This window comes from Osmerus eperlanus, chromosome 10, assembly GCF_963692335.1.
Source record: "Osmerus eperlanus chromosome 10, fOsmEpe2.1, whole genome shotgun sequence".
NCBI classification, from domain to species: Eukaryota; Metazoa; Chordata; class Actinopteri; order Osmeriformes; family Osmeridae; genus Osmerus; species Osmerus eperlanus.
Genome location: NC_085027.1, coordinates 4,114,942 through 4,137,625, shown reverse-complemented (window position 1 = coordinate 4,137,625; position 22,684 = coordinate 4,114,942). Strand labels below are relative to the sequence as shown.

General features: G+C 46.5%; 1 protein-coding gene across 1 annotated transcript in view; it reads left to right on the top strand.

The window, feature by feature from the left end:
• cd276 (CD276 molecule) overlaps positions 1–22,192 on the top strand; it is a 40,822-nt gene extending 18,630 nt beyond the window's left edge. Inside the window, exons 4-7 of the mRNA XM_062471772.1 lie at positions 3,309–3,443; positions 7,133–7,174; positions 11,774–11,812; positions 21,288–22,192. Coding sequence (XP_062327756.1) covers positions 3,309–3,443; positions 7,133–7,174; positions 11,774–11,796 — 200 coding nt within the window. The 3' untranslated portion in view covers positions 11,797–11,812; positions 21,288–22,192. The remainder of the gene's footprint in view (positions 1–3,308; positions 3,444–7,132; positions 7,175–11,773; positions 11,813–21,287) is intronic.
• The last annotated feature ends 492 nt before the right edge of the window (positions 22,193–22,684 follow it).

Here is a 22,684-nt window from a genome sequence, read left to right as displayed (position 1 = left end):
TTCTTTCCTTCTCCTCATCCCTCCAGCTTGTCTGGAATGAGCCCTGGGGCTCCTGTTGCCGCAAGCTCGTCTTTGGACCAGAGGACATTGCCCTCCTCTGGTCACAGCTAAGGAGGAGGGTCTGTGCCCGGGCCAGGTCAAACTCAGCTGACAGCTGCAGAGAAAGCCCCTTTGATCCCCTCCCACCATCCCTAGTCCATCACGTCGTGAAGCTGAGAGGACGGGCCGGGGAGTCTTAGCAGCGCTTTGCTTCACAGAGGGTGCCCGAGTGAAGACACAGGGACTGGGGGGGGATGGAGGCAAATCTGGCCTTTTACATTTAGCTTAGTCCGTGTGGAGGAGGGAGACTGGGTGAAAAATGCCCTGAAAGGTGCATGAGCCGGTGAGCCCTCGCTCTGTTTCTGGAAGGAACAGGAGAGGCTCTTTCCTCACCCATTAATGTGAGCTCTGCTAGCTGGTGTTTTAATTGTCCTATTCGCTCCAATTAAAAATGAAATGCTTACCTAAATGGCTTCCTCGGTTGCTCCCTTTCCAAACTAAAAGCCAAAGGCTTACCTCAGGTCCGAACACTAAGAGAAGCGAGTGCGCCTTTTAACGCTATAACATTCAGGCTACCTGAATATCAACGGTTCTAAAGCGAACACACCTCCCCAAGACACGCCCTGTTTCGGCCCTCTGCTCTCCGTAGAAACACATCTTGAGGGCTCTCTCATTGGATGCGATGAAGAGGCTACACCCATCTTTAAAATATTCTTCAATAACCGACCAGAGCAGACATGAATGCGAGCGTGGACGTTTTCTGCCTGCCTTGTGCTCTGTAGAAATCCCACAAGCCGTCCCTCTGTGGCTCTGCTACCGCAGCCACGGCAACCTGCAGACTCTCCATAATGTGACACCGCAGCCCAAACTACTCCATCCTCGCACCGCCAGAGAGAAGAACGGGAGGGGGGAGGGAGGAGGGAGGAGGGTAGGTAAACAGAGCCATTAGAGACAAATCTATTTCTGAAGAAAACAAAATCACATCATCAAACAAGAGAGAAAGAAAAATATGATCCTTCTCCCCTTTGGGGCCTTGGTGCGAATGATAGCCGACTATGGCATTTGTCTTTATCAGTCTGCCCGAGGGGGTGAGAAAACAGTGGATGGGGGGTGAGCTGGAGCACAGTATCTCTGCAAAAGTGCCAGACACATTCATTACCTATCAGTCTTCTTTGGGCCGTATGTGAAGTCGTCATGCGCGAGAGAGAGAGAGAGAGAGAGAGAGAGAGAGAGAGAGAGAGAGAGAGAGAGAGAGAGAGAGAGAGAGAGAGAGAGAGAGAGAGAGAGAGAGAGAGAGAGAGAGAGAGAGAGAGAGAGAGAGAGAGAGAGAGAGAGAGAGAGAGAGAGAGAGAGAGAGAGAGAGAGAGAGAGAGAGAGAGAGAGAGAGGCATGAATCAGAGCGCTCTGATGAAGCCTCGTTCTACGTCTGTGTTTTAAGATCGTCATGCTACCAGGTGTCATCCTTTAAATAGACTTTGAGCAGAGGGCCTGGTAGACAGACAGCCTCGACACATCCGTCATAGCGAGCTCAGGGAAGCATGTACAACGTTGTCGAAAACGACAAGATGGAGTGTCTTGATTTTCTCTGTTTTCTCAGACGAGGGTCTGTTTGTAACGGCTGGGACAGTGGCATAGGTCATTTCAACGCGTTGTGTGACCGTACAGGACATCTTGTATGAATGCAGCAAAATACTACCACTAATGTAATATAACTGAATATGGAATAAGCTTACCGTAAAAACTTCTAATGAGTTTCACTTACTCATCAGGGTTTGTGTTCTCATTTTACTTGGTTGAATTAGGTCTAATACATAATTTGCAGTGTTCAGGTCAGGCGATTTGACATAACCTTTGACACCACTTGTATTATTCCCCAAAATGTACATATCAATTAAGAACATTATGACCTCATTGTGGCCTTGCTCTCAAGAACCTTCCATCTCTTTGTGCAATCCCCCATTCTCCAGTATGGCACTTTGTTGGCCTTCTGGATCAGGTAAAATGGATGGCATTTCTCTGGGCTGTTTTTATCCTCCCAGAAAAAGAAAAGATGCCTCCAATTGACCTCTGTATTTGGCTGTGTAATACTGTCTCTCTCTGTCCTCACAGCCTGTGCCAAGTCCTTCCAGATGCTTTGTCATTTCCTCCTCCAGACGCCAGTCAATTTTTTGCCTTTTTTCAATGATCTTGCCCGGAGTGGGCTCTCTGAGAGAGGCCTGTTTGTGGAAGCGCCAGGCTCACAGCTAGTTAGTGGCTCCAATGTTTTTCTCCTCTTACTTTTTTTCTTGCATCCAAATGCCCTGGGGAAATTTCGGGATGTCTGCAATATCTTTTTGTATTTTCTCTTTCTAACCGTTTTCTTTCTTTTTTTATGAGTTCCAGTTTGCCAATAGGCTGCCACTCACTCTTCAATCTAATTGCCACCAGAATGAATTTTTGCTTTCATCTGATTGAAAGACCCACTGTAGTGTCTCTGCAAGCGCATGAAAAGTCCAAGTTTGAAATGTATTTTTATCAAAAAGGTGGAAAAGGTTTTGTGATTGTTTGCTGTGTGGCATCAGAATCACTTGAAGACATAACAGTAAGAAGACAAAAGAGATGTCACTTGAAGCTTAACGCAGCATATAGCACAGGTCCATACTCTTTACAGGAAGGCACAAACCCTTGATTGAAAATCCAGTGAAAAAAGAGACACCATGTCACACCTGAGATATCCACAATATGGGAAAGTTGACACACTCCAGGGTCTGCAGACTCTCAGAACGATAAATCAAGCCAGACACATTGAAAGTCATGTGGGTACATTTGGATCGTGAGACCCTTGGTGATGACCATTATGATAAAGACAGGTGATGAAAGGGAGAACAATTATGATGATGCTGTTGACAATGTTTATGATGATGGCAAATATTGCTGGGAGAATCATTCGTTACAGTGTGATCACGACGAGGATAGGAACGAATGTATACAATGGCTACCGAACCGTGACGGTTATGGTGATAGTCAGATGGCTGAGCGGTGAGGGAGTCGGGCTAGTAATCTGAAGGTTGCCAGTTCCATTCCCTACTGTGTCAATTGACGTTGTGTCCTTGGGCAAGGCACTTCACCCTACTTGCCTCGGGGGAATGTCCCTGTACGTCGCTCTGGATAAGAGCGTCTGCTAAATGACTAAATGTAAATGTGTAAATGATAGTGTGCTGAAGTGGGTAACATTCCTCTCTCTTCCTCTCTTCTCGCTCCCCGTGCCCCTCCCTCCCTGGCTCCTTCAGGTCAGAACATGGTGTTCCCCCCTGTGGCTCTGTGGGTGACTGTGGGCCTGGCAGTGTGTCTGCTGGCTCTCCTCATCGCCCTGGCTGCCGTCTGCAGGAGAAAGATCAAGGAGAGCTGCGAGGAGGCCAGAGCAGGTGAGAGGACAAAACACACCGAAAATAAACACTCTACCAGTGAACCACACTCACGAATCCCCCCCCTGCAAACACAAGGAAGGCAACAGCCACACACGTTATATTTAAAGCGGCTGTGTTACTCTTGGAGCCGAATCTCAAAAGTGAAAAGTTCCATTTGACCCTCTCACCTCTTGCTTTTCAAAAGCACAGAATGAAAGTTAGAACTCTGGATTGAAGGGTAAGAGTTGCATCCGACCCTAACAGGGAAAAGTGTGCACAGGTTGTACTTGTTTATTTGGTCTGACTGAATATGCCTCCGTTTTCTCACAGACTGGGCCACAGGCAAAATGTAGAAACGCCGCCACACTGGTGCCCACAAAAAGTGATGTTGGTTGTAGAGGGACGGATAGTTTGGATAGGATGTTCATATGGTGTTAAATGACCTAATCTACCCTGCAGTTGTCCGAGTTCTGTAATCCAGAGGAAATGAAATGTGTTGAAATGTTTTGGACTGGTGATGGCTAGACTCCTGTCTGGTAGTTCATTAACTGGGGGCTGGGCAATTAGCAGTGTGGAATAACTGGGGAAGAATTGCAAGCGGCGAGAAAGTAAAGATTTCTGAGGAGAATGGATAGTGTGGAGCCACCAGTGTTGCTGTAATGAGATCTGCTCCGAGTGGAGGAGACATTTAAATAAAGGTCAGCCAGTGTCTGCACTGGGCCCTGGGGTTTAAAAATAAATCTGGAAGTGACACAGACTCACAGGAAAGAGTAAATAGCTGCATGGAACATATGAAATCAAATGAAATGGAAGAAGAGTGATATAAGGCATACCCACCCACTGGCCAAGGCTTTGCTGGGTCACAGGATTTTGCGGTCGGTGACTAGAGCCAGGCTTTTCCTCTCTGCCTTCAGTTTGGGCTAATTATCTGCTCATCCGCTTCTCATTTTATTGGACTGTTATGTCTCATCCTGTTTCCTGTCTTGACGTCCCCCAACTCCTTCATGTTTCCTGTTTGCAGCCCTGAGGAGTACACGCACTGACTTGTTCACGTATCATGGCACTGCGCACTCACTGATAGGATGATACTGTATGAATATCGATGTGGAGATGTTTAAATGGGGATTGCAATCCCCATTCGCAGTGGTGGGAAAGGCAGGAAGCAAGGAGTGCACCCTAATTGAGGCTGTCTTATCTTTTAATAGTGTTCTTGGGTATGGCCAGATTGAAGTTGACTTTCTCCTCTCAGACTCTTGGTGGTGAGGGTAGAGGGGTCAGAACTAGTGAAAAACGGAGTAAGTCATTTTTCTTCCCTGTCATAATGTATGTGGAGCAGAAGGATGTGCAGTGTAACAGGGCAGAGCAGCTAGTGGGATTGCAGTCTCAACTGAAAGCTCGGTTTATGGGACTTGTAGTATCTCAATGTCGATTGGGGAGATTTTCCTTCCTTCCTTGCTTCCTTCCTTCCCTTCCTTTTTTATTTCCTTCCTTTCTTCTTTCCTTCCTCTCTCAGTTCATTACTTCCTTCCTTCCTTAATTAACCCGAGAACACGCACGGCATATGCTCTCAAACCGACCTATCCTAGGCCATTCTATTATTATCCTTAAGGTTATTTGACATTTAAATGAGCATGTGATTTAATCAGATGGACCCTTGGTAGTGGTGTGTAAGTGACGTGGGATGGCTGTCTGTGTGTGATAGATGAAGGTCACCCGAAAGATGAGCACCATACAGATCATAACACTCTAGAGGGCGTGAGGCTGTCTGTCCAGCTGCTGCCCTGGGCTCTCACAGCACCTGACATCTAGCCAATGCCCGCCCAGATCGCAGCTTTCTAACGGACGGTTGAAAGGTCCCATACTTCAACTCGGAAAGCCCATTTCATGTGCGATGGCCTCTCGTTTTAGTCTCAGTCTCCACCGATCCCTCGCCCCCGGTCCGGACTATAAAACAGAAGCCTCGTCCTTGTCTTTAGCCGCGTGGTCTGGTCCCCCTGGGCAGCTTGGTGCCTCAGTGTCAGAGGTTGACCCATCAGAAGGTGTGGGTGTGAGCACCGGGACGAGGAGGCTGGGGGTACGGAGGGGCGAATCTCAAGGTCTCATGCACGTCTGGGCGGGGGTGTCAGACTGTGGGGTAGGACGGCGTCGGGGTGACAGACCGCAGAGGTGTGACAGAATCCCATCTATGCGCCACAGCACTCTCTCTCCATTGTTTTGGGGCGGTTGTGTTGAATGTGCTGGTTGCCTGATGTAGAATGAAGAACCTACTCTCTGCAGACGTTTGCTGTATACAGATTTGAGACCACAGGGCGATGGTTATGTTTGAGAAAACGAATAAAGAAAAAGCTTGAGAGCTCTTAGTCATTCAGCGTAACATTCATGGTGGCCAGGATTATGCTTTCAAATGTTTACAGGTACTGGACAACATCCTGTATTTGGCACTTCGATAATAAATACTGTTTACTTTGAAGAGTAAATGTTTATTTCACCTGCACTTGATGCTAGACTTTTAAGAAGACCTGCTTCTGAAATATGTATATGACCTCAAAGGAGTTCCTCAGAAACTCTCCTAAATTGTGTTTTTGAGGAAGTAGACATACTGTAAGTAGGTGGGCATGCACTACCAAGAAAAACGGGGTGCAAAAGAACCAGCGTAGAGGCTGGAGATTGGAATGAATCTGTCTCTGAAAGACGATAACCTGTGGGCATACGCATGCTGTATGACTGAGTGTTCACAAAATGTGAATTCAAAATAGATTCGGAGAACGAGAGAGGGAAATGAGCTGTGGGATGTGTGAAAGACTATGGCCTCAACTGCATTATATTCTTTAAACCCACTCTTGAAACATGCATATATTACCACTGCTGTAATTATAAGCATTTGATATAATTTGCCAGTTCATTTTTTCCCATTGTGTTACTGTCAAACAAATTACAAAAACACAGAAAGAGTGAAGGCAGCATTTGTTCTGCCTTGACACTTCATCTGGCCCAATTATCATTTAATCTGTGCATAGAGTAAGTGTCAGACACTAAATGGAAACTCCTAAACACAGTTGCATAGAGGATGGTGTCATAAAATTCGAATCAGCCATCCTCTGTTTCCGTAGCTTGTGGTCTATTTTTGGCTCATGTGCCTGTGGGTGCTTGTGTGTGTGTTTGTGCGTGCGCACTTTGCGCAGGTGTGTATGTGTGTGTGAAGCCATCCCTGTGGGCTCCGTCAGCCTAACCCAGTTGACAGTGTGTTTCCAAAGAGCCAGTGGCCATAGAGTAATGTGATTACTGTCTTTGTGAGTGGGCCAGGACATGCGCGTGTGTGTGGAAGTGGAAGTGGGGGCGGGCGGGTGGGGGGAAGGGGGAAGGGGGGGAGGGGGCAGCCCCCCAGCCACAGCCGTCCGTCAGACAGAGCTGTGAGAGATGGGCACACCATGGTCTTTAATGAAGTACGCTGGTGCAAACCGGAGGAGGGCGGGCTGCGTTCTGAGTTTGTCTGATCGCCTGGTGGCTCTCTCTCTCTCTCTCTCTCTCTCTCTCTCTCTCTCTCTCTCTCTCTCTCTCTCTCTCTCTCTCTCTCTCTCTCTCTCTCTCTCTCTCTCTCTCTGTCTCTCTCTCTCTCTCTCTCTCTCTCTCTGTCTCTCTCTCTCTCTCTCTCTCTCTCTCTCTCTCTCTCTCTCTCTCTCTCTCTCTCTCTCTCTCTCTCCCAACAGCTGAGGAGGCCAAGGAGCTGGAGGAGGAGGAGGCCAAGACAGGTGAGCCCTGAACACATCTGCTCCTGCATGCCCTGCTAGGGCTCCTCTCCTCGCTTCACCACACCCATACACTCTCTCTCATTCTTAATGCATGCTCAGCTCTCATTGAAATTTCAGCGATATCGCAAACAAGTTATAGATTGCAAAGGATCCCTTTATCGACTTTTCGAGCATGTCATCTTAGCGGAATACTAATGTCATCTGTTCTATTGCTCCTGCTGCAATATAATACTTTGCTTAGTATTTCTTCTTATGGTTCTTACATTAATGTGGTGATTAGCAAGCAGAGCAAGTTTCCGATGCTGTCAAGGCCATCATGGTTACTTCGGGCCAGCTCTCTCTCAAGCCTTAATGTCATTAAAGTTATTCATTTGACTCCTTCTTTAGTCTGATTGAATAATTCAGTTTCTCAGTGAACGGCAAAGTTAATACTATGTGATTTTAATAAGCTGAGAGGAAAGGGAAGGTCGCCAGCAGAAGAGAGACAATGACTTTTTCCCTAATGCTTGTCTCATGAATGTTTCAAAGTGATCTCTGCAGCCAGAGGCGGGGTCAGCTGTCCCACACCTACACTTCCATTACAGTGGAGAGGAGAGGGGAGAGGAGGGGGAGAGAGAGATATGAAGAGCAGAAAAGAGAGATGAAGATAAGAGAAGTGAGGAGAAGAGGGCAGAGGAAAGGAGCAGTGACGAGAGAAGGAGAGACGAGAGGAGAGGTGAAGAGAGGAGAAGAGCAGAGTGGAGAGGTGAAGAGAACCGTTTAACCCTCAGAGGTCCTACACATTCATGCAACAACTTAACAAGTCCTAATCGCCGCCCGGCGGCCCACCCTGCCCTCTCACGGCACACCTGTGCAGGCCAGGTAGGGGGCGGGGAAGGAGGGCAGGCGGAGGGGAAATATATTATACAGAGAAGCTCAACCACCGGGCCTGCCTTTGGAGAGAGAGGAGAGAGACCTCCTTAAACACTCCAGACACAGGCTTTGTTTTGCCATCTGGCTCCAATTGCACCGACAAAGGGAGAGGTTCCTGTGCAAGACAAAGGAGCTGAAATGAAGCCCACTTTAATAAATCCAGGATGATGGGGGAGCCGCGTTTGTGCTTTATCTTAATGAGCTGTCCAGGGGAGAGCTCGTCTCCCCTTTCAAAGGCAGCCTGATTGGAACAATAACCAATGATAACTGGGGACCAGGGCTCATGTATTTCAACCGCAGGCCTCTTCTCCTTTGCTGCTTTGAAAGGCGGAGAGCTTGGTGAGCAATGTTTAGCAAACAGGATGCCTACAATCCAGGATTCTCTTGAAACTGGCAGAGCCTTAGGACATGGAATCTTGCACATCCCTCCCGTCGTCTACACACAAGCACACGCACACACACACACCCTCCCAACCACAATCCTCACCTCCCCACCTCCTCTCTGACATTAGTTTTGTAATCTGAGCGTGATGTGCTGTTTAAAGCAGGGCTGTAATCTGAGAGCAGCCTACACTCAGGCTGGCTCCCATCTCTCTGCCCAGCTCCAGCCCCTCTCTCTCCCTGCCTCTCCTTCCACCGCTGTCTCCCTTCACCCTGCATGCCCTGCCTCCCCTCTCTCCCTGCCTCCAATCTCTCCCTGCATGCCCTGCCTCCCATCTCTCCCTGCCTCCCCTGCCTCCCATTTCTCCCTGCCTCCCCTGCCTCCCATCTCTCCCTGCCTCCCATCTCTCCCTGTCTCCCATCTCTCCCTGCCTCCCATCTCTCCCTGCCTCCCCTCTCTCCCTGCCTCCCCTGCCTCCCATTCTCCCTGCCTCCCATCTCTCCCTGCCTCCCATCTCTCCCTGCCTCCCATCTCTCCCTGCCTCCCATCTCTCCCTGCCTCCCCTGCCTCCCATTTCTCCCTGCCTCCCCTGCCTCCCATCTCTCCCTGCCTCCCATCTCTCCCTGTCTCCCATCTCTCCCTGCCTCCCATCTCTCCCTGCCTCCCATCTCTCCCTGCCTCCCCTCTCTCCCTGCCTCCCCTCTCTCCCTGCCTCCCCTCTCTCCCTGCCTATTGGGCTCAGAGCAGCTACTGGCCATAGCAACAGGGCCCTGGCTGAGCACAGAGAGGACTCATCGTGACCCAGTTCTTTCACTGAGGAAGCATCATCAGAAAGAGCAATTTGAAACACCCTCAGAAAGGGGAGAGGAATGTGAAAATGGGCTCGGCACTGCGTGACTGAATTAACCCCGTCTTTACCCTTGCCGAGTCAAGGTCCTGCAAAGGTGGGGGACTAGCTAATGTCACGCCCTATAATGCTAAACCGAATGAATGGCCCTCTGTCACCCATCTCCTCTACTCCGAAGGCTCCGCCTTTGAGGGATGGGTTGAAAATGGGCAGAACCATATTAAAGCATGCGAGCTCATCATCCTAAATGTCTTGTTGATTTTTAAGAAGGCGGAGGAGGGGGTAGGGGTATTAAAGGTGACTTCACACAGACAACAGCACAGGCAGCTGTTTCCGACTCAAAGTCACCTCTGTTTGGAGCTTGCTCTCCTCCCTCACGGTTGGCGGCGGCTTCGTTGGGGATCTGAGGTGCGAGGTACATCTGGACGAGGATGACTGGCAGATGTCTACCTAGGGAAAAGGACATCCCACCCTCCGCAGGGTGTACCATCCAATAGGACACAGAACCCCCTGTGTTCACAAGCCTTAAATCAAGCAACAAAGCTGGGGAGAGTTGATGTCCCCTGGTGTTAACATCTCTCTCCTCTCCCCGGGGGAACACAACCCTTCTTCTTGGTTCAAACCATGCCTGGCATCATGTAGTCTTGTTTAGCCAGGCTCCATAAGCTCTTGTAAGCTCTAACATCAGAGAGGCCTCCTTACCCGGATTTTAGTCCCTGTCTTTTCTTTTTTCTTTCTCGCAAACGAGCTGAACGTTACACGGCTAAGGCTTTTATGCCGAGACAACGTCGTTTGGGAGTGACCATTGATGTTGGGTTGTGTAACATATCCCAGTCTGTACTGCGTCATGGGACGCAGTACACATTCAGCTGTTTGTGGTGCTGTCTCCCAGCAGTCCATCATTAGCTCCTAAAGATATGTAGTCAGTTGCGATGCCTTCATTAGCAAATATAGGCCACAGGATGGCTGCAGGAGCGCTCATTAGAAAGACACATGTCCCCATGCTTCACAGGGCTGGGTTTGGGGACTGCACCCATGCACATGAACACAGGACATTCCTTGTCTCTGCCCGCCAAAATACGGTTTGGTGCTCCGCACTTCTCGATCCGTGATCTTCTGATTGAAGTATTTGTACTTCACTCTGGATAAAACGTGCCAGTGTCACCTCAAAGTCAGCAATCTCTCATCACTCGTTTCATTTGTCCCTGGGTTGAGCTTCCACGGTTCAACACTTAACCATAACATAAGTTCAAATCTTCTCCCCCTCATGCCCCCCATAGTGTTTCTGGGGTGAACATACAGTACGAGTACAAGGCATTTCCGGTTAGTGATACACATAGGGGTGGCAAGTTTAACACAAGGGGTGGCGAGTTTAAAAGTGTGCTTAGGGAGTTCCTCTCCCTCAGGGCTGAGCTGTGTTCATCATGTTGTGTGCTATGTGTACAGAGCAGGCCAGACCGAGGGTTGGTGTCCTCTTAGAGGTTATCTACTAGTCCGTGAAGAGAAGGCCAGCGGATCATTGTCACATGGCAAGAGATATGGTAGAAATAGCACCTCTTAAATCATGTGGAATAATGAGTGTTGTCAAACCTAATGAAAGCAGTCAAACTGGAGGCCCCGGCGCTCCTCTTCCCTCTCCCCTGCTCTCCGCTTCTCGGCAACCCTGCGAACAACCAATGCAGCGCACGTCCGTCCTGATTAGAATATTAGATAGATAGTAATTGCATAAAGGCGTGTCTAAAACTGTCTTTGGGAGGAGAGAAGGGGACAGCGGAGGGGGGGGGGGGGGGGGGGGAGGGCCGTGAGCCTTACTGAGCGGCCCGTCTCCGGGATGAGTTACACCGCCGACGTCATCACCTGCGTCGCCTGACCCGGGTTCCAGAGGCGCCGTCACCAGCTACCCCCCCACCCCCTTCTCCCCCCATGGGGGAGGGCACTGATCCATCTCCTTCCTCTGCCCCCCCACCCCGTTTGTGTTCCGAGGGGCGCTCCGGTTCCACATGAGCACTCAGCTGCAGTGGCTAATTAAATAAAGCACTGTGCCCTCTGCTTCCTGTTAGCTATGGCAAGGTTGCTGCACGGAGACGAGGGAGGAGAGACAGAACGAGGGGAGGGGAGGAGTGGAGGAGGGGAGGAGGGGAGGAGTGGAGAGGGGAGGGGGGGGGGGAGTGAAGGAGGGGGGGTGGGGGGTTCAAGGGAGGGAGGTTGATTGTGATCTCGCTCGTTCATCCTCCCATCAGGGAGACTCCTCGTTAGGTGTGCAATAATATGGGAGAGCACTGACTGGTCTCGTGTGACACTGGAACAACCTCAGGGAACGTGCATGCTTCTAGAACAGTCTTTTACACTGCAGTAGCTATCCTTGTAGGCTCTTTGCCTGTATCCACAATGTGACCCAAATCCCCAGTTCTCGGGCTGTCTTCATTGAGCTTATGTTCCTGTTTCTTTTTCTTTTCAGCCATGACACCTCTGAAAAGCTGAAGCCAAATTAATACAGGTAAGGATGAATTAAAATCCAAAATTCTTTGTCTGCGTTTGTGTGTGCATGTGCTTATGTGTGTCCATGTTGGTGTTTTGTGCTTGTTTGAGCACCTGTGAGGTCCTTGTGTGTGTGTGTGCGTGTGTGTGTGTGTTTGTGTGTGTGTGTTTTGCTTACAATACGAGTAAGGATGACATCAAATGAACCAGGCTCTGTCTGAGCTTATTTGTGCCTGTCTTTATGTGTGTGTGTGTGTGTTTGTGTGTGTGTGTGTGCGCTGCTCCAGTATCTTCACAACTCATTTCTTCCTCCGACAATTGCCTGGTATTTTCATCGGTAAGTGCTCTTGAGGACCAAGGTCTCAAAAGGCAGTATGTAACTGTTTCTGTGATGAGGTTAGGCTGCATTAATTCTGTGAAGGACAATCAGTAGTTTGCGAAAGTCTTGACATTTGATTTTCAACGCCGTGGTGTCATTGGTTGCCATGGCAAACGTATTTCAGTGCCCTGCTATTAAAAGTCGTCTTCGATGCCTTGCTCCCCCGTAGCCCCCCTTGCAAACTAATTAATGGTAATCATTTGAGCTATGGGTCATTAATCTGTCAACACCAGGTGTGCTTGTGTGAGCCACTAAAATGACACAAGAAATTGATAGATAAATCTTTGGGAATAAGCCACATGTTTCTGTGCCAGACGCGTGCACTAGATGTTGATAATCTCATATGCCTCAACAAGTCTATTTTACTGGCTCATGTCAGTTTGGGAAAACAATCCCATTTACAGTACATAGCAGGACATGAATTAAACTGCATAAATCACTATGGTTGGTCGTGTTGAAATGACTCACCCACTACCCTCCAATATCCCACAGTGCGACGGAGACACGAGAGACATTGAGTTTGTGGTGTTCTCTCTGTGCAGACAGCAGTGTAGCGAGGGTGACCGGGAGCATGCACACAAGCAGTAATGCAGTGCTAGACAGACAGACAGGGAAAGCACCATCTATCTCCCAGTGACCGGGTCCTGGCTGGTGTCAGTGCAAGGCCCCTGGGCCCCCGGGCCCCATGTGGCCCCTCTTTCTGGGGACGGGGATCGGCAGGTCCCTCGCACCGACCCCAGGCTCGGTGGCCACGCTTCGACAGGCTCCACAGCTCACTTCCTGGGCACTGGGCGGGTCTCTGCTGGGACAAATGAAAGAAAACAAATTTTTGGTGAGGAAACACAGCAGCTATTTTAGGGAAGCCACTGTTACAGACAGAGGACAAAGCCTTGAAGGCCGAGGAGAGAATTTCTGTCGTTGCAGCTTTTTTTTCCTGGAGAATCTGTTTTTCCCTTTTTTCTTATCCTGACAAGGGAAGTTTGATACTGCATGTGGATATTTGGGGTGGCTTCATAAGGCCCCTCCATACATTTTGTTCTGCCACAGCTTGCAACGTGGTGGCTCTGAAGGCAAAACCGGAGCAGCACTGTGTAAAAGACACTACTACTACACTACGTACCTTTATCTTTTTACAGCGCTTTTGTTTTTCATGAGGTCATAACTGAAAGCAAAGTGTGGCGTCAGGGATACAGTGCATCTCTTTATTACAGCACTGGACAGTTACAGCATGTTTTTATTGAGCCCAGATTGGGTCTAGACATAAAACTACAGTATGTAGAGTAAGTAAACTACAGTCTGATGGAGGGTGGAGATTTTCATTCTCTGTAACTACCCCAAATAAAGTCCCAGGCCCAGGAATGACTGGGAGGTTATTTGTCATGACTACAGTATAACCTCACCTTAAGGTCCACCACTAATGCAGGCCAATATCCTGTAAACCCACAACCCTCTCTGCTGAATCACCTCTAATCAATTCTTTTAATATTTGTGTGGCAGTTTTTTTATATATATATATATATGTATTGATCAGCTTGTTTATGCCGAGTGCAGCATATCTTGTTTAATAACGGAAGTCAGTGCATCTGATTATCTTGTTTTAGTGTCATGGGCCATTTTGTTTTCATAAACCTTTGGTATATTGATGTTTATGCTTATATGTGATTTATGTTTCCCCATACTTCATTAGTGTGGAGCAAAGAGCTGGCTAGACGTACAGTGCTGTTCACAAAGTACTGTTGTTCATAGCCTGGGTTACCTTGGTGAGTGAGTCAGCAGAGCAAAGCATTTGAATGAATGTGGGCATTTTGAAACAGTAAACTGTGCTATGGGCGCATTCATATCATTCCATTTCTGGGGACACCGTCATGTCCTTGAGGGAGGTTCTAGGCAATATGGAGGACTCTAGCCTTTGCCCTTGTGTTCGTCTCTCAAATGATGTAAGCACTATCCAAATTCATTTGCCTTCAGCATGGAGTGGTCATGATGACACTAATGATCCCTCCCTCTTCAACGTATATTACGCAGACTCTTCGATGTAAAGGGCTTCAAAGAATCCCCCTGGCGCAGAAGATTGAGCATACATGCTGGCATAGCGTATCAGCCAGACATCTGCAAATGAAAAGAGAAGCCGTTTCCAGACACAAGGAGAATAAAAAGAATCATTTAAATTGGAGAGAGAGAGCCATATACATCCTAGCCTACCTTACTAAGTTGTGGACTAGCGATTGAGATTGTAGAGATTTTAGATATTAATACATCTAAAAGGACCCTATAGGTACAATTATGGCTAGATAATAGCCCTTTCCTCCCCACTTCCTTACTAGAATTCTGAAATATTGATTTAATTCTCCCCTATATATCCACTTAAACTCTGGGCTGTCACTCGTAGAATATATCTCATTGTTACGTTCTACAGCCAGCGGGCAGAGGGGCTTTTTTTTTGTCTCGAGCAGCTCATCACCACGAGCAGCTCTTCCGTTAAGAATGAGGAAGAGATAACTAGGGGTGAAATAAAGTGAGACATAAAAAAACGGGGGTAGAAAGTGTTCCAAGAGCGTTTCTTCACAGTCTCCTCAAAGGAAAGCGACCGCTGGCGTGCTGCGCTGGCGCTGTCCCTGGCGATGCGCTGACCTTTCCTTTTGTTGGGACAGGATATAGCCCCTTCGGAAAGACGGGACCCTTCGGGTGTTGCTTGTCTACCACCGGGCAAGGCCTGTCTGACGTTGATGATGTCGGACAGGACGCTTACGCTGGACGCTATCATGGGAAGTTCAGGCTATCTGGGATTGGAGTTTCACTCTCACTCACCCTCTCAGCTCCTCTACATTATTTATGGTATTGTCTCAGCCGTTTATCAGCGTGCTTAAACCTCAGCAGCCTTACAGAACGGTACATCTGCTCAGTGACAGAATAGCCAGCTACATTGTGATGACCACTGAAGAAAGCCAATAACAAAATGTGCAAATACCGGCACCATATTGATATCCGGAGGCTATCGGATGAATAGGTCTAACGTACAGAAAAGTCTGCATATGCACTATGCTGTGGGTTGGAAGAACGAGGGCTCGTACGCATCGAAAACATGCAGTGAAAAATTGAACGAGGAAAATGCTGTTCTAGCTCAATTTTCTTTACCTTTATAAATTATTATTTTTTATGGTAGAAAAGTGGCAATATTTCGACAGTGGCATGAGAGGTGCACTGGGACTGATTCACTGATCAATGACAGCTAATGAACACGGTAGGAGTTCTGCTCTGTTTGCCTCTAGACAGTGAGTAACCCCCCCTGAGAGCTCACTATTGCCTGTTTTGCTTGAAAAATGCAAGAGCCTTCATTGAAACCAACTGCCTGTGGGCTCAATTAGCTACCATAGATTACTCATAATGCAGATGAGAGACTGGATGTGATCCACAGCACAGTGACACACACTCACGCGTGCAATCACAAACACACATACACACTGTCACGTGCGTACACACACGCACACACACACATGGCCTGGAGGAGGGTAGGCAGTGGGTTGCATTTCTGCACCTCAGAATGTGTCTCTCAGGTGATGTATGAGTCACGAAGGCTGTTTATCAGGCCATCGTGGTGACATGGGCAGGGCTGTGTTCAGTCGACTTGAGGGGTGGTCTCTGGTGTAGCCTGTCAACACCACTTAATATCCCCCCACTCAGGGTCTTGGCTGAAGAAACCACTGGGTGCCGAAACACCCTAAATAACATGGATGAAGAGGCCCTCCACACACACACACATATTCCTCCTCACATTGCTTTTCTCATTGGCCACATATTGTCTGAATTTACCATGTACTGTAGGTCTTTACGACACGCACACACACATAGCAGTCCTCTATCGACACAATCTCATACAATAAACATTTCAGACACAAACACCCACACAACCAAGGAGTGACAAGGGGCTCCCTAAACCAAAATTGTAAAGTCCCACAGCGCAGGACATCTTTTGGTACATCAGCCTTTTCTTACAGGGCTTGTAAACTGTGGAACTCACTGCCCACAGAGATTAAGATAATTTCTAAGTTTAAAATGTTCACCTTTAGGCTTAAGGCATGGCTGAAAGCAAACCAAAACTGTACCCATGTAAATGTCTGAGCGTGAATGAGTTTTCAATTAGTACAATTGCATTGTGTACCCTTCGAATTAGTTCCTAGAATGTGTGTGTTCTGAATGTGTATTTTTTTATTCTGTATTTTTAAAATTGTATATTGTTTTTATTATGTGCTATTGTAGAAAGGCTCATCCAGGGACGGGAGTTGAAAATTAGCTCTTGCTAGAAACTCTATGTGCATCACATCAGCTGCAAACTTTGCTCTGTTGCTATGTTTAACTGCATTGTCCCTGTCAAATAAACTAATAAATAAATAAACCTCACAATCCATTTAAACAATGAGCAAGTGTTGATTTGAGAGCGAGTCTTTATGATTCTGCTCAAAACAGTGAATCCCATATTATTGTTATTGTCTACAAAGTCAAATAATCAGAGAGGATGTTCAAAACATCAAGAGATTTACAGACGTCAGAAATGGAAATGGTAAGTAGTTCCTCAAATGGAAATCTGCCGCCATGGAGGGAGATACCTTTTATGTGCGTACCTTTCTGAAGTGTGTTTACTCTTACTGTGATGTCGGGAGAGAACATACTTTGGACAGAATGAAAGGACTCTGAGCTTTAAGATGGTTGACAAGTGCTGTGTTGACGAGCCAGGTTGCATGCCTGTTTACAGCAGCACAAGGTTATGGAGAGTAAAGGGAGCTGAGATGAAACAATATAAATTGATTCAGGCAAAAATCAAGTCAACCAAATTTCTTACTTGAGAAAACATGTACTGTAGAGTAATGTGCTGGATCCTTTCAGAATACCTGGAAAGTTAGCATAATTCACATCCGGTTTGAAAGTATGAATACGTTTTCCATTGATCGCACTTCTCAAGCACAGCAAGGACAGAGCCCCACATAAACATGTAGATTACAAAGACACAATGCAAACACAGCACAACATAACTACATAACACATAACTATATACTGTACCTGTAGCACCTTTCCATTTCACATTCACAGACACACATGCATGATCAAATGAGCGCACACACACACACACACGTAACTGATTGTTCGACCTTACAATGGTCTGAAAAGAATCCTTACAGGGAAATCTGAATTCGATCTCCTCTGCTTTCAGTCCTTATTGAATGACTAGTCTTCATAAAAAGAACAGTCCTAGGTTTGGCAGATAGTCTGTCAGTGAGATGGCTGTGTGTGGATGTGACTGACACCACAGCGTATGGACAGCATATAGCAGGAGGGCAAGCATCACTGCTCGTCATAAATTGCCACATGGGTATTCCCAGCACCAAGTGCTGCTTATAGTGTGCGTGTTTTTATGTGTGTATGTGGTCTGCATGTCTGTGCGGTTGTGTGCGTGTGTGTGCACGCACGCATGGGTGACAGTCTCAGTTGAGGAAAACGCATCTGTTGGATGAAAGTGGTACGTGGGGATGGGGAGTGGCTGGTCTCTATTAAACTTTGAGCAATTATTGTGTCAGAGTATTACAGGACATTCATTCGCCGAGAGGGAATATCATGTCTGACCTTTGGGAACTTTGTGCTGTGGTTTCAACAGCACAGAGAACAGAGTATACTAGGTCTGGCACAAGGACACGGGTGAGAGAGATAGTTTGTGGCACTCCCAGCAATCACTCAGTCCTGGTGGAATGTGCTTCTGACACAGCAGTGACCTCCGTACCTTGATAAATAAATCACAACAACTATAAGCCAGTGGTCACCACTTTCTCAATGTTCTCCGTCAGTACTTGAAATATTTATCACGATACAGATTAAAACTAATATGAGGAGAGGGAGCGAGGGAGTTGATTTGCATGCATCTTTCCCACCGTAAACAAGGAATGATCTTCAGCTCTTTTCTTTGCTCCGTCTTCCACCGACTCCTGGCTCTGAATCACCCCCTTGCCTTTGGGGGTACCACAGGAGTCTCTTCAAACAAGCCTTTGTACTGGAGTGGAGAATCAAGATGAATGCACTTCCACAGGCCGAGCTTGCTCCAGGGGAAAGCAGTGATATAATTAACACCAGGGGGCCTTGAAGGAGATTGGAGGGGGCAAATCAGACAAAATAATAGAAATAGTGTGGGGGGGGGGGGGGAGTTACATATGAGGTTTTCAGAGGATGACGCATGATGCTGGAGTGAGGTGACATGTTGTGTCTCCCTCCTCCTGTCCTGTCCCCATGTGTAACCCTCTGTTATTGGACTGGGGAGTAGAGGATACAGAGTGGTGTCATTGACACAGCGAGGATGCATTTTTCTAGGTCATTTAACCTGTAATCACAGTTTACCCACTAACAAGGAACAAAAAAGCTGAAAAGACACTCATTTTTAAAATAAGAAATGTGTAGTGCATTATATACTCTTAGCGAGTGTATACTCTTTTCTAGACATTACAATAATAATCACCCAGATGGGAACTTTTTTTGTTCTTCCTATGACAGTCCTTACAAGAAACAACAACAATCTGCTGCTAGGTGCTAACTCAGCACCAGGAAGACGCTCTCAATGTTGCTTTTGCAGAACGTTGAATTCTCATACTTTTCAACCTGAAACTTTCAGAAGTTTGGTCTTTCAAGATGTATCCTGTTGTCGTCATTTACGTCCTTGTCACAAAACAGCCAGCGGTTTCCTTTTGGTTTTCTGTTCAATGTTCTGCAAATATATAAATAAGAGGACAGTTATCAAGGAAGAGAATGAAGTATGGCACTTCCATTTCAATGCAAATGAGCAGAGAAGTAAGTGTGCCGTGGTTTTACAGAGCTTCATTAGAATGATCCCAGTGTGCCGCTGTGTCTTCTAAGTGAACAATCTCCAATAGCCTGAGCAAATTAGACTGCAATCTTCTACACTGGCAGTAAATGAAAGTGTCCATCAGGCTGCATCTTCACCTGCTAACAAGAAGAAGGGTGCTATTCCACTGATGTAGGATTTCTCAGACGAGATTTCTCAGACGAGAAAAGTTCTAGCGTGTTCAACACTGAGTTCAACCGCACTCTGTCTAAAGTTTCAATTGCTCGTGTTGACAGCACAGACAATCCTATCAGGTTAGCTTGTTGTCAGTCTGTGGTTGTTTTCCAGACATTTTTCAGATCTTCAGAGAAGAGAAGGTTGAGGTATTTTTATTTTACTCCCGTTGCTGACTTTGCCGGTTTAGACTGACCTCCTCTACGAGATAAGCCTCATTCCTCTCCAAAAGGGAGTCTGAAAGTAGATTTGAATCCGATGAGAGGCATGCAGGTGTGAAAATATTGTGTTGTGTTCATTTGGGTGATGGATTAGGAGCAGAGCTTTGCTGCCCTCAGAGGAGGACGCTAGCAGGGAAGCAGAAGTGAGTTTTCAAAGGGAGCACAGTTCTATAATACATATGGATATGTTTACCCTCTGTCTCCTGATTCCCAAGAAAATGTTGTAGATGGACTCAGACGTTACAGTCATCTGACCTGCTTCTTATCCTCGTCAGGATGTCAGTATTTCCTGCTCGCTTTCTGTTAGACCTGTTCAGAGATGGCAAAAGTACACACATCTTTCACTCAAGTAGAAGTACAAATACTCATGTTTAAAAAGACTCAGAATATGTAGTACTGACTACACTTTTTCACTCAAGTTAAAGTAAAGAACTGTGGGCTCTGACATATACTTAAGTATAAAGTAACCATGACTACTACCTGTTGGACCTCACATCATATTAATACAGTAATACAAAAAGGCACAAGAGCATTCGCCAGGAATCCTTTTTGACACCAACAATTTAGTTTTTCCTCATATGGCCATGGGTGATCAGGAATGTCTCTATTCTCATGTCAACATTGCTGTCTCCCTTGTTGAAAATGTAGGAAGTAAAAAGTACAGATATTTGTGTAAAACATCTGTTGTGAGTGAAACGTAAAAAGTGGTCAGAAAAATAAATAGTGTAGTACTGATACCAGAAAAATCTGGTAGTATTTGTACTTTGTTACTTCCCATCTCTGGACCTGTTTGATACTGATCTGTTGTACTTCAGACACATGCTGATGCTTCCTTCAGAAATAGGTCAATCTCCATGCGGAAGAAGCGTTCAGCAGTAATTAAAAAGAGGGTTACAACTATTGGCAGAACCTTTTTTCAGGAAACGGTGACAGAATGTAGACAGTTTGCACCAGCCCCATGTGAGCTCAGCATCTGTTCCCGGTCTGCACGCTTCTTCACTCAAGGCACAACAGAATCAAAAGAGCCCTTTACAAGGATGTCTTCATGGAATACAGAGCATGTATGGCCAGACATGAAGCAATATGAAGCATAACCTAACCCATCTCTCCCTCCCCATTTAATGTAGGCTAATTCTAATATTACCTTTCTTGAAAAACTCATCTTTCTCTAAACTGACAGTTTTATCTCTTAATTTTGTACATCAGGCACTGTCTGCATCCAGGTGTATATGATTGACTCTAATTATGTATAGAAACGGAACCTTTATGCTAATAGCCGGCTCTTTTGCTTTTTTAAACCCAAAATGGGAGGGCGTCATGTGTGACATAATTACATTCTGTCCAAGCTAATTCTCTAAACAGTTTAATGATGCAGGTAGAAGAGCTGCTATGCTAGCAGTCAGTGTGTGTGTGTGCATGCGTGTGTGCATGTGTGTGTGCATGCGTGTGTGCATGCGTGTGTGTGTGTGGGGGGGGGGTGTATGGGTCAGCAGAAAAAGCAGTCTGGATTATAAGTTTACTGAGTCCAGAAGAGTTTAAAAATGTGAAGGTTCACTTTTTAATTGTTGCAGTTCAAACTAAAAGCTGAAGACTTTGAAGTATTATAAAATCACTTTTTTAGGATAACCAAAGCACTGGATCATTAGTGACGTTGTGTCAGTGTCTCCTTACATTTAAGGGTTGTGATCACATCTGTATTTAGATGTCACAGGGAGGGTTTCATTGTTGCATACAAACTGATCTCTAAAGTTTCCTCACCTTATCAACAATTCTAAATCTGATAACCTTCTTCCTTGTGACCAGAATAATTATTATGTGTGTGTGTGTGTGTGTGTTTCAGAAGGGAAGGCCAGTCAGTAGGATGGAGATACAGTAAGTCTGTCTGCTAATCCCACTGCACCCATCCATCAACCAGGAGACTGGCATACCCATCCCCAACCGAATGTCAAAACTGAGCTCAACTCGAGACGAGTCTATCATCTCCTTTCTCAAAGACGTATTTTCCCCTGGGCACTCATCAAAATACATAAACACATCCCATCCCATTACTGTACATAGGCCCATGTCATCCTCACCTTCTTTTCAAATTAAGGGAGGATCCCGGCAGTGTGTGAATGTGTTTATGACATCATGTTAATTCCACGCGGTGCGCTGGTGAGAAGCTCCGGGTTGACAACCATTGGAGCAGACACACTTCCTCACCGATCCTGACATCCCGTCTCTCCACTATTGGACGAGTAAGGAAGCAGGTTGGAGATCTGCTGTCTAATAGGAAGAGAAGCGCCTCAGAGATGCCCCAGCTGAGACTGCCGTCAGTGTCTTCCTGCCAGAAAGGGAGCCTGGCTCACCCATTACTCCTGGACTTGCTAATTAACGACTGCCGCTGGGGTAACTTGTACCTGTCAGTCTTTGCTGCTCTCCTATATTCAATAACTGTGGGGGGGAATTGAAAATGAATGCCAGTTAAGCTCCAACTAACGGCAAATGGTGCATGGGATCCACCCTGTTTTTTTTCCACAGACCTGACAGCCTTATAAGTAAGAAATTGTTTTTAATGAACACTGTCTCTCTTCTATTCTCTACTGCCAGTTTTGCTATGTTTTATGAATACAGTACAGTACAATACTGTAGAGGTTGTTTTATTGAATTAGTTTCTATTCAGGTACTTGAGCTAGTCCATGTGACAAACGTCCATGTATGAATGCCAAAGTTCACTGCCTGTTTACATTAAAGTTACATATGAAACTACTTGGTCAGTGGTGATTATTGGGCTCCTTCTCAGTCGAAATGTGTGTGACCACTGAGGCAGAACAGGTCCAGCTTGTTACATATACTGTATCTCCACACCTAGAGGATTAGCCCCTCTACTCAAATTCATATCTCCATTTTTCCATTAAGTGATTTATCTGCAGTCTAGGCCCTTCCACATAATGAGTAAAACATGAGTAATGGTCAGAGTAATACAAATATTTCATTTACATGCAGATCAACCTGGATGGGCTGAATTGTTCTACGAGACGCTTTTTATTTTTAGGACTCACCGCTTTCTGATGCTCAGTCATCCCAGACGTCTTCCTTGTTTTGAATAATGAGTTTCCTCTCTGATTGTTTGTTACTGTCACATGTGGAATTACCTAGCTGGAGCATTACAAGCACAGGAAATGCTCTGAGAGATAGCAGTCACTGAGCCCCCCCCCCCCGCCCAGGCCACCCCCTCACCTCCCCTCCTCTCTCCAC